The 18,103-nt window shown below is 37.5% G+C and overlaps 1 protein-coding gene across 1 annotated transcript in view; it reads right to left on the minus strand.

Moving 5' to 3' along the window:
• The window catches only part of gabra5 (gamma-aminobutyric acid type A receptor subunit alpha5), a 41,315-nt gene that overhangs the window by 3,891 nt on the left and 19,321 nt on the right, over window positions 1–18,103 (minus strand). The window contains exons 7-9 of the mRNA XM_067459967.1: window positions 10,667–10,810; window positions 7,324–7,476; window positions 3,246–3,457 (exon numbers count right to left, since the gene is read on the minus strand). Of these exons, the coding sequence (XP_067316068.1) occupies window positions 3,246–3,457; window positions 7,324–7,476; window positions 10,667–10,810 (509 nt within the window). The remainder of the gene's footprint in view (window positions 1–3,245; window positions 3,458–7,323; window positions 7,477–10,666; window positions 10,811–18,103) is intronic.

The following is an 18,103-nucleotide window of genomic DNA, read 5'->3' on the forward strand; positions in this document are numbered from 1 at the left end:
TTTTTTTTTGTTGGATGTATCCCAACTCCATAACTCTTTAAATGTAGCCCAACTCTATAATGGTCAAGCTACAGCCTTCAGTAATGACACCAAACCAAGGAGGAACATACATCGCTATCATCATTCAGGATGGTAGGCAAAAAAGCGATGGACATATTGCAGTTTGCCCATTAACTCTCATTCACTAAGCTCTATACCCAAAGGCAGCTGCAGGGGGGCTTAGACCCTACTTAAAACACTGGAGGAGATAAGCTCATACCCTGACTTGAGTAAAGGCACTTCTCGCAAAGCCGTTATAGCTAGCGCTTCACTTTTTTTCATTTTTTTAACGTTAAACTATATAATGATAATAAGAAGGGACAGCTCACAGGCAATCTACCTCTACTCAACATTGATCATACAAAGAGACATATAAAGCACCAACCAATAGGTGAGTGATGTCCCTACTTCAAAACCCCACAGTAGTTGGGGAGGCTAGTAAACAAAGTAGAGGGATTCTCTACTTCCCACATAGCTCTATTAACCCTGAATCCATCCTAAGATGGCACTTTTCTAGAGGGGGCAGGCGAAGGGAACTGGATGTTCTCAGAGAGCGACCACTCTCCAGCATGAAAAACGAAAAACCTACTCAACCTATTCTAGAGCCAATGAAGAAGTTTAAAAGTGTACAACTGTTGTTTTACTCCAGGTAAAAAAAGACAACTGGAACAAGAAGAGGTGCATAACAAGGTCTCACAGCGATCATCCTTCCTAAAAGTTACCCTCAACGTATTGCACTGGACCTATTAGATAACAGGTCGCAATTATTGCAACACGTCACTTACATCATCAGTACAGCTTCGGATCCTGATGCCAGCACTTAACGTCTTGTGCCCCAGTGCCCTTCACTTATTTTTCCAACCACTTTTTTATTAGTCGTCTCCCTGAGGTAGTGTCTCTTCCTCTTGGCATCAGGCCTTGTCTGAAGTGCTACTGCTGGCACTTGCCTTTTGACCAGCTGTCTGAAGACAGGCCAGGAGAATTGGAGGCAATGGAAGGCGAAATTAACCAAAATTATAGCAGCGGCTGGTGGGTCGGTGGCACAGAGGGCCAAGTCTATGGCGTGGAGCAGCTCAGCGACCACTTTAGGAAACAATTCCTGCCCCTGATCGAAAATCTCTCAGCACATATGCTTGGATAAAAGTTATTGCGTGCACCACTAGCCTGACCCGCACATTGCCATTCAACTCCAAGGTGATCTGTACCTGTTAAGACCGGAGTCTTCAACGATGATGCCTTACTCTGCAAGAGATATCTAGTCTAGCCTTCACATACCCCTACGTGCATAATCCTTACACATTTACATAATTTGAAAGCGGAAATGGAAAATGAGTGTTGAATATGCTTTCTTCCAGCATCACCTCATCTCTGGGAAGATCTGGGAAAATGGAAGACTCAGAGGGGAGAGACGATCATGGCCCGCCAGGAATCTCTCATTGAGTCTACCATATCCAACTTCCTATTTCTCACTCTCTTCGCCCTCTCCTACTACATCCAGCTACTCAGAGCTAGATGTAATGTGAGTAATGTAATGTAATACCGAGTAATGTGTGCTCTCCTAGATTGGAAGATGTCAACGAACGGGCTTTCTGATCAAGCAGAACGCTCAAGTCAGCAATCGAAGATTAAAGGGTAAGTTCAACCAAAAATTAAAATTCTGCCATTAATTATTTACCCTAATGTTGTTCGGCACCTGTAAGACCTCCGTTCATCTTCGGAACACAAATGAAGATTTTTTTTTTTTAATCCGATGGCTCAGAAAGGCCTTCATTCACACCAATGTCATTTCCTCTCTCAAGACCCATAAAAGGCACTAAAGACGTCGATACAAAGTCCATCTCACTACAGCGGCTCTACAATAATTTTATGAAGCCATGAGAATAGTTTTTGTGCGCAAAAAACCCCCGAAATGACTTATATAATGATGGGTCAATTTTAGAACAAAGTTTCGAAACGTTATGAATCAGTTTGTCGATTCATGATTCGGATCGTGTGTCAAACTGCTGAAATCATGTGACATTGGCGATCCGAATCATGAATCGATAAACTGATTCATAACGGTTCAAAACTTTGTTTTGAAATCAACCTATCACTACGCAAGTCATTATGTAGATTTTTTTTGCGCACAAACACAATTCTTGTCACGTCATAAAATTATTGTAGAGCCACTGTAGTGAGATGGACTTCGTATCGACGTCTTTAGTGCCTTTTATGGGTCTTGAGAGAGGAAATGACATTGGTGTGAATGAAGGCCTGTCTGAGCCATCGGATTTCAACAAAAATATCTTAATTTGTGTTTCGAAGATAAACGGAGGTCTTACGGGTGTTGAACGACATGAGGGTAAGTAATTATTGACAGAATTTCATTTTTGGGTGAACTAACCCTTTAAGAACACAAAAAACCTTTGTGAAATTCCTCAGCCAGCTAAATCTGTGATCAAAATGACAGTTTTACTGTATTTTTTTTATCAAATTTGTGTATAAATATAAACCATAATGCCAATCATGAATAGTCTTTTGTCTACACCACTTCCCGTTCTTGCCTAAAGAAGGACCCCACAGCAGTGATTTTGGGCTTTTAAAAAAGACTCAGCAGGAGAGGAGGAATAAGCTGATGTTTGATAAAAAAGTGAGGGTGACATTTAAGAAAGCTGTGCTGGAGGTCCAGATCTGACCTTCAGAGGTCTGACTGTAGAGCCTTTACTAACACACTCACCACAGTGACATGTGCACTGACCGCTTTTTGAATTCTGTTTGTCCAGTGCGAATGAAAAATTACCACCTGGGTGAAAATGGATCTTGCATAAGGAGAAACCTGGCATTTACATGTACATCAGACAAGCAGCTCTCAGACATTTCAATGAAGTGCCTGGTCTGAAGGGCATTCTGGGTAAAGGCTAAAAATTGATTTTGTAGAATTTCTAAATGTGACATCCATCAGCAGCTAACGCAAATGCAGCACATCTAATAAAGCCGTTGACATGAGTGTGTGTCACCCTCTGAAATGTTGTGACTGAGCACTCTCAAGCTGTTTGGGTGTCTCAAAACAATTAGAAAAAAGCACATTATATAACCGTTTCGAGGGATGCACTGTATTGTAACCTTCACGTCAAACAGAACTGAACTGTCACATTATGCAACTGCACTCAATAAAGACTTTTTGCGAGTTGAACATCACATACACACTCAAAAACATACTAACTTACTTTAGGTTGCTGAGCTTCCAGGGCCTTCTTTCCATCCCATGCCCAGCTGCGCTTAGTAAAGTAGTTGACTGTGGCAAACTCAATAAGAGCTGAAAACACAAAGGCATAGCAAACGGCAATGAACCAATCCATGGCGGTGGCGTACGCCACTTTGGGAAGAGAGTTGCGGGCGCTGATGCTGAGGGTGGTCATGGTCAACACTGTGGTCACACCTGTGGATGATCAAACACAGATATTACACATATTAAAATAAGAGATAAAATAAGCAAAATAAATACATTTTCTACTGGTCAAAAGTTCTGAAAAAATAAGTTTTACTTTATGATTTTTAAAAGAACTTATCCACTCCAAGGCTTTATTAAATGTATTAAAAAAAACAATAATATTGTGAAATATTGTTTTATATAATTTAAAATAACTTTTAACATCAACATTCCTGTGATGGCAAAGCTGATTTTTCATTGTTACACAATCCTTCAGAAATTAATTCACCATTCAATGTATAGACATTTAATGTTAAATTTATAGATATTTAATGTTACAAAATATTTATTTGATTAAGCACCAAAACAACATATTAGTAATTTTTGAAGTAATTGCTGCTGAAAACTCATCTTTGCCATCACAGAAATAGAAACATAATAAGCAAAAAGAAAACAGTTGTTTTAGATCATAATAATATATTTTACAATATTAATGCATTTGCTGTGTTTTTGATCAAATACATGCAGCTTTAATGAGCATATGATACTTCCTTCAAAAACACAAAAAATCTTAATTATTACAAACTTTTGATCAGTAGCGTAAATCAAAATAGAATGTAATATAAATCCTTTGTAAAACACCATAAATCATGAGTATTTCTTAAAAAAATATTATGTTAGACTATAATTTGTTTTTTTAAATTTATGTTAAACTATAACTTATTCATGCAAGGCATATAATGTTTTTAAAATAAAATGATGTGTGTGCCGAAAATGATCACAGTAATCCATCAACATTTTTTCAGTCATTTTCTGAATGCCGCTACCAATGAGCAGGGACATTTTTTCTTTCACCCAACATAATTCTTTTAATATTTAAAATACTTTGCATGAATAAAATATTGGTTCATGAATCATAAACTCAGCTTAACAACAAAACAAAGCGAACCATCTGGGAATACTGACATTAAGATGATTTAATTCCCAGAAATGTGGTTTATTCTATCAAATATATATATATTATATATTATATTTTTGTATTTTTTACAAAAAGGTAACAATGAATGGTCAAACACAGCATCAATGCAGTTCAAATGTAACCGTTTTTTGATATCTAGCATGCCTTTAGAGGGACAGTATCATTAATAATTGTTTATGCAAAGCACCTGTGAATAGTTCTGGAGAATTGCTGAAGGAGCGTAGGTGTTCTGTCCCTGTCAGAGCGAGATCTGCAGATCGCCCCAGGCAGCGGACACAGAGACTTTTAGACATAAATAGCTATGGTACTACAGTCTCTTAGGCATACGGCTCCGGGATTTCTCCGCCTCGGGCTATGCAAATAAAATACTGTCACATGCGCGATATCGGAGAGTGGGTCTTTGAGCCTCTGTTCAAGGATATTTGTATATGTATGTGTGTGAGAAAGCATTATGTTTTGATGTATCCTTTGTTGGCCAGTCATAGAGATGTTGTTTGCGTGGGCAGATATTCCTTGTGGACTGTCAGCTTGCTTATTAATGCTGATTATTGCCAAGATACAATTCAAGGCCTCAGAATTAAATTGGAATGGCAGTTTGAATTCAGAAACAGTCATCTGAGTGGATTAGTTCTTCATTCCCTCTGATTGCATCAGTCAATTCTGATTTCCATTTTGATGAGAATTATCGATGTATTAAGCAAAACACTAACTGGTGGCCAAAAGGAGCAACAGCTAAGCATCCATGCATGCTAGGTGAATGAAAAAGGAATATATAAAAGATGCTCTGCATACAACCAGGCCTTGGGGAGCGAATAGCTGATTCTATGAAGTACACTATAATGAGTTTTTAAAGGTGCAATCATTGTGTTTTTATGTAAGAGATTTATAATCACTGGGGGAAAAAATCTGTTAGCATTAACATAACCTTTTTAAGAAATCACATAAGATATAAATAATAATATAAGGGTAATTTTTTTAATTTTTTTAAACGCTATTAGCATTAACGCTAGCATTTTCTTTTCAAGCCAATGATCTTAGCTATAAACAATTATACTGCTAATTTTTAATATCTCAATAAAGATAGATGTTTTTTGTGTCTATAATTAGATGGTGAATGTATGGCATCAGGGCTAACAGCTAACAAAAACGGAATATATATATTCAATGACGGTTCTGATAGAAAGGTGTCAGAATACACAGTGCATCACAGTTTGTTGCATATGGGACTGCATAACCGCAGACCAGTCAGGTTGCCCATGCTGACCCCTGAACACCGCCAAAAGGCGCCAATAATGGGTACGTGAGCATCAGAACTAGACCACAGAGCAATGGAAGAAGGTGACCTGGGAAACACATGGCACCAGGATGCACTATGGGAAGAAGATAAGCCGGCAGAGGCAGTGTGATGCTTTGGGCAATGTTCTGCTGGTAAACCTTAGGTCCTGTGGATGTTACTTTGACACGTATCACCTACCTAAACATTGTTTCAGACCATGTACATCCTTTAATGGAAACAGTATTCCCTGGTGGTTGTGGCCTCTTTCAGCAGGATAATGCGCCCTGCCACAAAGCAAAAAATGGTTTGAGGAACACGAGTTTGAGGTGTTGACTTGGCCTCCAAATTCCCCAGATCTCAATCCAATCGAGCATCTGTGGGACGTGCTGAACAAGTCCGATCCATGGAGGCCCCACCTTACAAATTATAGGACTTAAAAGGATCTGCTGCTAACATCTTGGTACCAGATACCACAGCACATTTTCAGGGATCTAGTGGAGTCCATGCCACGACAGGTCAGGGCTGTTTTGGCAGCAAAAGGGGAACCAACACAATATTACATGTATGTAATATATTTGTATATATATATATATATATATATATATATATATATATATATATATATATATATATATATATATATATATACCTTTGTAATAATAATATTATAATAATAATATTAACCTTTGTCCAGCTTTAATGTTAGACACACTATTGTTTCCTATTGTTACTGTACTAGCATCTTACATTATCTAGACAATGCTGTCTCCTTAAGAAACTTTCAATTTAATCAAAAATTGTTTAAAAAGTCAATAAGTGGATAAATCCCTACTTACAGTTGTAATTGCCACTTTCTTCAGTTTAAGACACTGAGCGAAGCTAGCTTGAAATGGGCCAAACAAACGAACGATCTTGAATTAAATTGTTGCGGTATCCGATTATAATAAACATCAACCTTAACTGTTGACATTTTTTAACTGTGGGAAGGGTAGAAAAGTCCTCACGTCTCCTGCACAGCCTGGAACATGACATGTGTCCATGAGAGAAGTTTGTTTACTTGCAGTCTCGATGATTCGGCTGCAGTTCCGCCTGACAATGCACATGTTTGGACAGATGCAAATGTTGGGGGCATGCATATAAATGATCCCCAACGCTTGCATCACGGTTGGGTTTATGTTGAGAAGCACTTATTTTTCTGTGGTGTTTTTGATTTACGAGATTTACATAAGAAGTAGAAGGCAATGGTGTTTGAGACTCACAGTACTCACAGTATGTCCATGTACTGAACTCTTATTATTTCACTATGGCAAGGTTAATTATATTTTTCATTAGTTCTTTATACCTTTTAGCACCTTTATAAAAAAAAAAATTCATTAGTTCTTTATACCTTTTGGCACCTTTATAAAATAAATAAAACTATATATATATATATATATATATATATATATATATATATATATATATATATATATATATAAATTACTATGTGATCTCAATGTGGCAGCTTTTTATGATTGGAAGACCCGCTCAATGTGAAATTAAAAATAAAATGCTTTTAAAGACTTCCTGTATAAAATCAGAATTACCACAACAACAAAAAAACAAGAAGGAAGCACTAACCGAAGACAGTCCTGGCAGGGACAGATTCACGGTTGAGCCAGAATGAGACTTGGGACAGAATGACAGTCATGAAGCAGGGCATGTAAGTCTGAATCACAAAGTAACCAATCTTCCTCTTCAGGTAGAAATGGGCCATCATGACTGTGTATTGACCTGCAGGGGGAACAATGAAAAGAAGAATGAAATGAGAGAAGGGATGAGAATAGAAAACACTGATGGAAAAATAAGTAAGAGAAGAAATAAAGGGACTAAGAGAGGGAGGGATAGATTGTGATTAAACTCTTGTGGGGATAAGTGCAAACCAGCTGAGAGGTTTAAAAAGAAAATGAGAAAAAGAGAGAGAGAGGTGGTGAGACGCAAGTCAAGGGAAGATAGAGACATAATAATATGAGACAAATCAAAACAATTGGGGGTGATGCGATTATGGAATTTTCCAACAGTACTGCAGTATTCTTACTGAGTAAAGGGAAGCACTTTGAATTCCTGGTTGGTGGTCTCATTAGCACCAAATAGTGGACAGTTACTGTAATATCTGACCACAAAGATGTTTGACTTTGTTTTAGTAAAAAAGTACAACATACTATAATAAATCACTTCATAGGAATAAAAACTGCATAAATCACCAGAATGGAATGGTTTGAATCGTCTAAATAAAAGTAGAATTTATGGTCTGTCACACTGTGCACTGGAACATGGTGAGGTAAATCATTAACTGGAATAGAAAAGAGAATACAGAGTGAAAAAACATTATATATCCTGTTAACCAAGCGAAGATTGAATTTGAAGCTTTTTTTAAAAAAAATCCTTTTGAGCCACACAGTCTGATAAACTATAGAAAATCCACTGATGACTGCTGCTTTCTCCTGGCAAAATCGGATTTTTGTGTCCCACTAATCCCTTGTCACAATCTGCATCCTGCAGGCTTCTCTCTCTCTCTCTCTCTCTCTCTCTCTCTCTCTCTCTCTCTCTCTCTCTCTCTCTCTCTCTCTCTCTCTCTCTCGCTTACACACACACACACTCATCTGTCTCTCACTCTTTCAATAGTTCCATCCACTCTTTCAGGCCAGGCCATCCGCGTTTAGGATATACTCTTTCTTTGCACGCAGAAAGAGAGTGAGGGGACAAAAGAAGGCTGAAAACAACATAGTGAACGTGTAAAATCTAGTCAGGATCAAGGGGAAAGATCAAGCGGATCAGATGAAGAGGACGACAAGCTGTTGAGCCTCGGAAGTCAAGAAAAAGTTTGAACATCGTGAGGGCCCAGGGGGCAAAGATGTCCTCGTCACGAGGGGCTCGTCGCATCCCCTTCAGCTCACTCGCCCCTTTATTTCAATGACAGGGAAGAAAGCGCAATTGGCAGTGCCCCGTTTCAGATATTCCACCTTGGATGTGCCCTGCGGGGTGGGAATCTTCTGAGAGCTGCAAACATGCGACTGTGGTGGATTTTACTGCTAAGTTTTTGGAGTGTTTATGGAGAACTTCCCTTCATAGCAGAGAACAACGCTGCCATGCTTGTCAACTGGTGAGTGGTCTGCTTTTCTACATTAAAAAACAAATAAAATAACATAGCATTGAAAGTCGACAGGAACAGATGAGCATCTGAAGGGGTCAGCTTCTAAATCAATTTGAAACAGTTGGGAAGGGCAGGTGCTATTTTCTGGATGGAAGTTCTTATTAATGAAAGGTGACAGGTTATCTGGATGTCTTTACAGTGCGGCCCATGTGATTGAATGTTGACATTTCCACCAGAGATAATTTCACCCCTGTTTGGCAGACACTAGAAAGTCTCTTTTTTTCCCTCCTTTGCTCTTTCTTTCTTCTCCACCGGGTTTTCTAAGTTGAGCTAATGACCCCGTGCTCATGATATGAAGTCCTGGTGGATCTATTTCTGACTTTGTAAAGAGGTTTGAACCTCAGATTAGCAGCAGTAATGACCAGCTGACCTTTGTCCTGCAAGTCAGCCAGGACAAAAATCAGAAGGGGTGAGGATCTCCCAGAAAGGAAGGCCGTGGCCTGGGAGCTTGTTTCTAAAAAAAAAAAAAGCTTTTGGCTACCTGATGACAGCTGGAACTTTAATGTGTAAATCAATCACAGTGAGATGGCTCAGCGGGGTTTAAAACATGACATGGTCAGCGCTGATGATAGTGTCTTCCTAGCTCATGATCAAAACACGATAATGTCTTATTGAATATGACTGGACGCCAGCTCAGCACGGTTATCCATATATGTACATCCATAAAGGCGGAACAAGGGGAAGCCCCCGACTCCTACCCCCGTGCTTAATATTACAAAACTAGAGACAGCAATGATATGAGTGTATTACCAGTCCTCTTTACATAACCGAATTAAGCAGATGCCGCCTAGGCCCCTTTCTCCCCCTCGTTCGGCTCCCACGTGTCTCTTGCCGGCTTGAGCCAATGGCGGCTGACCGACATCACATGGTAAAAGCACAACTGATGGGGAGGCATGAGGATTAACCCTCCAGACCCAATGGCTCAGGATAAGTGTTGTTTTCCCCTCCCTCTCTCGCTCTTTCATCTTCATCTCTTCCTGTACTCTCGCTGGTCCTAGAGACAGCTGGCCATGAGTGGGAGGTGTACTGAATCCTCATCACTCATTTGTCATCCAGCTTGATTTGAAAAAGCTATAATCACAGAAGGGCTATCACTTTATTTAAGAGAGACGACATCACAAAATGTAGAGGAATAAAACCGAAATGGTGTCATGCAACATGTCTTGTTCCTGAAAATAATGCATGAGATTCAACAGGTTACAAAATCAGATGGACTATGAAAAATATGAAAAATATGAAAATATGACTTACTGGCAAATGAGTAAACAAATATATATATATATTACATATTATATAAAACATATTAAAATATATTACACATTTAAAATATATATATTTTTTTTATCAATTACATAAAATCAATAATATTACCTATAAATATACATACACATTTGATTATATATATATATATATATATATATATATATATATATATATATATATATATATATATATATATATATATATATATATATAATATACATACACATTTGATTATATATATATATATATATATATATATATATATATATATATATATATATATATATATATATATATATATATATATATATATATATATATATATATATATATATATACAGTTTTCATGGCCAGTAATTATTTATGAGCTTTATATTTTCTCAATTCAGGGAGATACTACAAAATGTTTTGGACCCTGGTCCTAACTGTGAATTCTCTGATCTTTTACCAACTGACTGACTGACACTCATTATAATGAATAGGATTGGGTCAGACAAAGTGGTTTACCTCTACTTGTGCTAATATCTTCCGTTCCAGCCGTGTGGCCAATCAAATGGTATTGGTTGAGACGTGACCCTTCCTCTGCCACTACCACAGACTTGCCAGGGCCTTTCGTCCACTTATACACAACTTCTGAGATAGGGTATGCATCTGGAAAAACACACAGTAGTTTACACTTTATACCTTTTTAAAAAGTAAAATTTTGCAGTCATAATAGTTTATTAACCAGACACAGCGAGTGGCTAGAAGATTAGTTCAAATGAAATGTAATCTGTTTAGTACTGTGTTTAAATAAGGTTACATAAGTGTTACTCAATCTTGATTGTTCAGTCATTGTCAGTTGATTGCATTGCGATTTTCATGCAGGCAAGTTTCATTTCCCAGATTAAGGAGGTACAATGTCTACACCTGTCAATCATAGGGAAATATCTGCTTTCTTTATAAACAGGGAGCATGTTTGTCTGACTCTGCCAAGTGTAGAGCTGGCAGTAATAAATTGAATCATCTGCACCTGGGTTGAATAATAGGATCAGGCCATCAGGGTAAAAAAAAGACATTTTTACAGACACCTACACCTCAGTTGAAGACAAGATATGTTGAACATGTTAAAAAGTGTGTGGACTTATATTGTTTGTCCTTTACAAAAAAGGACCACTCCTCTTAATACACGGATACATTTTCACCTACTATTTAAAAATAATTGTAGAAACATATATATATATATATTTATTTATATATATATATATATATATATATATATATATATATATATAGAGAGAGAGAGAGAGAGAGAGAGAGAGAGAGAGAGAGAGAGAGATAGATAGATAGATAGATAGATAGATAGATAGATAGATAGATAGATAGATAGATAGATAGATAGATAGATAGATAGATAGATAGATAGATAGATAGATAGATAGATAGATAGATAGATAGATAGATAGATAGATAGATTTCTTCACATAAAATAGCTGCAGCTTTACAGTGACTTTCTTATCACTCATTTTTTTCACTTTCTCCCCCTCCCTTCATCGTGACATTCAATCTTGAAACAAAGCATTAATCCTGCCACTCTTACGCCCGATGTCTCCATCACAATTAAGATGGACTTCAGCCATCTAGACTGAGGGATTATTCTGCCAACAATTTACACACATACACACAAACTCAAACAAAGACCAACACGTACCCTTAGATACCCCCAACAAATTCTTCCTCCAACTATATCTATTTTGCAACAAATCTACAGACAGTAAATCTACTTTTAGGAAGCACTCAAACACAGTTCAGGGTTGTTACCAAAAGCTGTATCATATTTCACTGGACAGTGGCAGAAAAAAAGAAAAGATTTTTAGCATATTAAAGTAACTTCTGGGCCATCCTCATAGACACTTCTCAGAATAGACAGTCCACTTGAGGACAAGACCACACATTACCTATTAAGACTCTGTAGGGAGCCTGCCAAATAAGATTTTAAAGTTAATGCTGAGTACTTGGATGGAGAGCATATTTAGGTAACTATAGTGCAAAATACTGGCTAGTCATGATTTTCTATTCTAAAGAACAGCAATATATATATATATATATACATATACATATACATATATATATACATAGATAGATAGATAGATAGATAGATAGATAGATAGATAGATAGATAGATAGATAGATAGATAGATAGATAGATAGATAGATAGATAGATAGATAGATAGATAGATAGATAGATAGATAGATAGATAGATAGATATCTTTCGGCTTTCCTGTAGCTCAACCAGTAGAGCATGGCGCTAGCAACGCCAAGGTCATGGGTTTGATTCCAAGGGAAAGCAAGAACTGACAATAATGTAAAATCTGTACCTTGAATGCAATGTAATAAAAGGATAAAAGTTTGGATAAAAGCGTCTGCTAAATGCATAAATGTAAAATGTAAATGTATATATATATATATATATATATATATATATATATATATATATATATATATATATATATATATATATATATATATATATATATGAAGTGAATAACACTGATTATCTCTTCATTACAGCACCTGTTAGTGGGTGGGATATATTAGGCAACAAGTGAACATTTTGTCCTCAAAGTTGATCTGTCTGGTAAAAGCAGGAAAAATGGGCAAGCATAAGGATTTGAGCGAGTTTGAAAAAGGCCAAACTGTGATGGCTAGACAACTGGGTCAGAGCATCTCCAAAACTGCAGCTATTGTAGGGTGTTCCTGGTCTGCAGTGGTCAGGATCTATCAAAAGTGGTCCAAGAAAGGAACAGTGGTGATCCGGCAAAAGGGTACTGGGTGGCCATGGCTCAGTGATGCACATGGCTAGTCAAGGCTGGCCCGTGTGGTCCAATCAAACAGACGAGCTAATGTATCTCAAATTGCTCAAGAAGTTAATGCTGGTTCTGATAGAAAGGTGTCGGAATACACAGTGTATTGCAGTTTGTTGTGTATGAGGCTGCATAACTGCAGACCAGTCAGGGCGCCCATGCAGGGTGTCCACCGAAATCGCCAACAATGGGCACGTGAGCATCAGAACTCATAATAATTAACTAAGTAATTATAATAATAATAATAATAATAATAATAATAATAATAATAATAATAATAATAATAATAATAATAATAATAATAATATTTGAGAGTTTGTAACAAATAATTATTGTGTTTTAACTGGTTTTGAGAATGACACACTTGGCAGAGGATCAATAGTCTTGAGGATCTGACGAGAGTGATGAAAGGCTGTAAAGGAAAGGTTGTGTGGAAAGCCCTTATAAAGAGATGATTTGGGCATGTTTTATGCAAATCACTAACCTTGTGCATGCTGCCACTATTTAGAATACTCCAAATTCACTATTAGGACAAAATTTAAAAAGAATTCAAAATAAAGAAAGTTCACAAAATAATCCACGCAATTATTAGTGAAAGAGACAGAAGCAAATGAAGTGACAAGGTCTAGCAAACTTAGGACAAAATATTTCTCATAGATCAAGGGTTGAGACTTGAGGGAAACAAATGTAGCTCTTCATTAAGACAGGGTCACCACAGCCCACAGTGTGAATAGCCTGTAGAATCACCTTCTTACTCACACATGACTGAAACACTTTCCAGTTATAAGAAATTGCTGAGTGAAATTGGCTTGACAGGATGCATGTGTGCGTGTTCAGGTTTAGCTATACTTGAGAGGGCCACATTTTAGACAAAAAATATTCTAACAAATATAGTGAAATCTCACAAAGAGTAAGTAGATGAGATGTATGTCCTCATTAGTATATCGCAAAACCAGCATATGTGTGTGTGTGGTTTTATCTGTATTTGTGGAAAAGAATGTCATTTTTTGCAAGCTTATTTTAATCTAAATTCTAAATGAGTCATATATCAAATGTCAGGGTTTTCATTTTGTTTGTGTGCATCTCATTTACAATCTACTCTTTTAATGTAAAATTCAAGGCCTTTCACCATTGAAAAACAGTGACAATGTGAAGTAACTAAAGCCTCTTTCTATACTAATACAGAGTAGCACTCAAGTCATTCCTAAAATGTGACAATCTGCAAAAGTTAAATAGAAAAATGTATACAATTCAATACAATTTAAATAATGATAGTCTTTTGCTTCTCTAAAAATTGAGTACATTCGGGAAATGGGATCAGCAATATCTTCCAACAGTGATATTTTATTAACATTGATAATTCCATATAGAAAGTCTTTTAACCCCCACAATGGCATGAGTAATATAAAAGAAATGACGTAAAAATAACACATCCTCCTTTCCTACAAATACCCACACTTTTCAACATGTCCCTAAAGCCTGTCTTTCTTTACACTCTTTATAAGGCTTGGCTGCCCTAAAGTGTTACTGTATAAGATAGCACACATTTTGTGATTGTAAGGGTTGGTTGTTAAAATGCATGTTCTTTTAGTGTCTAGTACCGCCGATTCAAAAAGTTATTTTGTAGACCAGCCTCCATTGCTGGCCTATGCCTCAGCTTAGTTCTCTCCCAAAACTCTCTGGGAAGAGATATATTGGATTAATCTGAACAAAAATATGATTCACCATTGGGGACCTTTACAAGGTTGAATCCTCCCACAGTAATCTTTGGGCTACAGTATATAATCTTTTGAGGTGAAGCTCGCCTGCATGGCACGAGAGCCCAAAGGCTGTATTGCAGCACTGGAAGCGCTTAATATACAGTACATTGGTGCTACTAATGCCATCAAATAAACTTTAATGGACATGGCAGGAAGTAAATGTCAAAAAAGAGATACAGAATGAAGAATGTGAGATGAAAGACAGAGAGAAAAATATCTGAAAATAGAAAATTACTTTTGTGGTGGTTGTTGCTGCTGAATAATGTATAAAGGACCTTTCATCTATAGTTGTACTTGCGTTTTCTCTCCATTCTCTATACGTAAACTAAAACAATAATTTCAAATCAAACCAATATGGTAAATGACTGTTAAAGAGTAATTTCACCCAAACATTTTATTGATGTCATTAATGACTCACCCTAATGTCATTCCACACCCATAAGACCTCTGTTCATCTTCAGAACACAGCTTAAAGGGGTACTTCAGCGCTGGGAAGATGAATCTGTATTTAAACTGGGTCATCAATGTAGTAGAAATGTGAAATTATTTTTGAATTTGGTGTCTTCTAGACTGAGAAAAGACAGAAAATGCATTTTTGTCCCATGGGGATGAAAGACTACAATTCCCAGAATGCTTCGCTGCCCTGTGCCATTCCCAGCCACCAACTTGATTACAGTGACTGAGTTAGAGAAGACACTACAAATAAAACCTGAACGTGTCTGTTCAATATAATGAGTGACCCTGCGTCCCAATTCGCATACTATCCATCCTAAATAGTACTCGAAAATAGAATTAGTATGTCCCAAATCGTAGTATGTTGAAAAGAGTATTCCAAAGATTCCCGGATGGTTTACTATTTCCGGTCCGAATTCACAGTATGGATCGATGGGCACTCTAACGGCTGATATTGCCCACAACCCATTGCGAGTTGGACGAGGATTCGATTAGAACTACAAACGCGGATAAAAAGCGTTAAAAAACTACAAACATGACGGATGTGCGAGTTCGACGGTTAAGTAGAGAAGTTTAGATAAAGGGGTTTGAGTGACCAACTATCAATATTTAACCTGACAAAAATATATTTATTCAGTGTTGTCACATTATATTTCACCCGCAGCAGCATTGAGAACTTTTGAAATGACACGTTTGGCCATTAACTTTTAAATGCATCATTATATTTAAACTGTAAATACATGAGGAGAGTCTCTGCATTAAAGACACACACATGGCAGATCAACGAGCGGCTACATTTCTCTCCGATAAGGTAGGAGATTAAACTGAATGTGAAGGATTTGAACTGTGACGAATCTGACGATGATTGACAGGGCAGATAAACGGTGACGGGATCCACGTAACTAAGCGACAGAGTCCGTTAAAGATGGCGAAGTAGTATGTCCCGAAGCTTGCATACTTTTCTGCTACACACTCAAAAGTATATACTTTTTCTTCACAAAAAGAGTACATACTTTTAGGACGTAGTATAAGTAGGCGAATTGGGACGCAGCATGAGTCTCCGCGCGAGTATTACAGCACTGAGCACTAACTGCACGAGTGATGAGAGCTGAGGTAATCGCGACTACACTCGCGGCATACATTCACAACGCGAGTTCAGTCTGGCGCTTTTCAGTTCATGCCTTTACAAGCTTAACTTTCATAGAAATTAATTTGAGAAGTTAAAAGACTTACATTGCTCACCATAGCTCCGTTTAAATGAGTGCCTGCAGCTGAGCTGAGCTCTCCCTGCAAGCTGAGTGTTATCTCCCATCCCCCATGCGCGGATTCAAAACATGCGGTAATGGCTCCCTCTGCTGGCTGTAGTCTTTAGCCTTTGGGCAAACATTCCTCCTATGATGCAAAAATCGTCAATTTGCATCATAGGAGGAATTTTTCCAGAAATAAAATGCATAAATCTCTTGTCTCAGGGAGATATGAGGGGGGAAAGCACAATCATTTGAATATACTCCAGGGTTTCTACTGATACAAAGCCATATGCTAATCGCTGAAGTAACCCTTTAAAGGTGAACTATGTAGTATTTTTGCAGTAAAATATCCAAAAACCACTAGGACGGTGTTATATATTTTGTTCAGTTGAGTACCTACAATATCCCAGAAGTTTCCAACTATTTGTAAATTGTGAGAAAATTGCTATTTTAACTAAGGACAGGGACGTTTCAACATTGCATTTGAGGGAGTCGCCTGTCAATTGCGTCATATCTGCGTTACCCTCGGTTTCGGCTTTTATTTGACAGGAGCGCTTTACTCTTAGCAGTGTGAACAAGTGAACGCACAGAGTAAAGTCATAACATCGTTTTGAACACACTTAAATGTATCTAATATGATAAACAGAGCTACATTACCTCAAAATCATATCCGGAAGAGCGGATCTGTGCAGGCGCCCGGCGAATGTCTCCCGTCCCTTCATAATAAAAGTCCCGGTATTTGCGAGGCGGGTATTTGTTTAACAATCGCTCCAGCAGCTGTGCTCAGGTCCATAACACTCGGTCCTGCTCTGCTTTAGACTACAGTAACGTTAATAACCGCATGCATGAACGTGATTTCTGCCCGAGTCCTATTTTCCACCGGCTGTGATGAGAATCTCCCAAGATGCTTCGCTCACACTTCGCGTCATCAAACTATGATTTGTTTTGAATAGGCGCCCTCTAGTGGACGGAAAGCTCCATAGTGCACCTTTAAGATATTTTATATTTAGTCCGAGAGCTTTTCTGTTCCTCCAATGAAAGTGTATGCACACTATACTGTCCATGTCCAGAAAAAAATCAACAAAGTAGTCCATATGTAACATCAGTTAGTTAATTAGAATCTCTTGAAGCATTGAAAATACATTTTGGTCCAAAAATAACAAAAACTATTACTTTATTCAGCATTGTCTTCTCTTCCGGGTTTGTTTTCAATCCGCAAATAAAGATTCAAAGCGTTATGAATCAACGGATTGATTAATGATTCGGATCACGTGTCAAACTGCCAAACTGCTGAAATCACATGACGTTGGCGATCCGAATTATGAATCAATACACTGATTCATGACCGTTTGAATCTTTATTTGAGTATTGAAAATAAACACGGAAGAGAAGACAATGCTGAATAAAGTACCATAGTTTTTGTGATTTTTGGACTAAAATGTTTGTTTGATGCTTTAAAAGATTCTAATGAACTAACTGATGTCTCATATGGACTACTTTGACGTTGTTTTTATTACCTTTCTGGACATGGACAGTATAGTGTGCATACACTTGCATACGCTGTCGGACTAAATATAAAATATCTTAAACTGTGTTCCGAAGATGAACGGAGGTCTTACAGGTGTGGAACGACATTAGG

This window comes from Pseudorasbora parva, chromosome 12, assembly GCF_024679245.1.
Source record: "Pseudorasbora parva isolate DD20220531a chromosome 12, ASM2467924v1, whole genome shotgun sequence".
Lineage (NCBI taxonomy): Eukaryota > Metazoa > Chordata > Actinopteri > Cypriniformes > Gobionidae > Pseudorasbora > Pseudorasbora parva.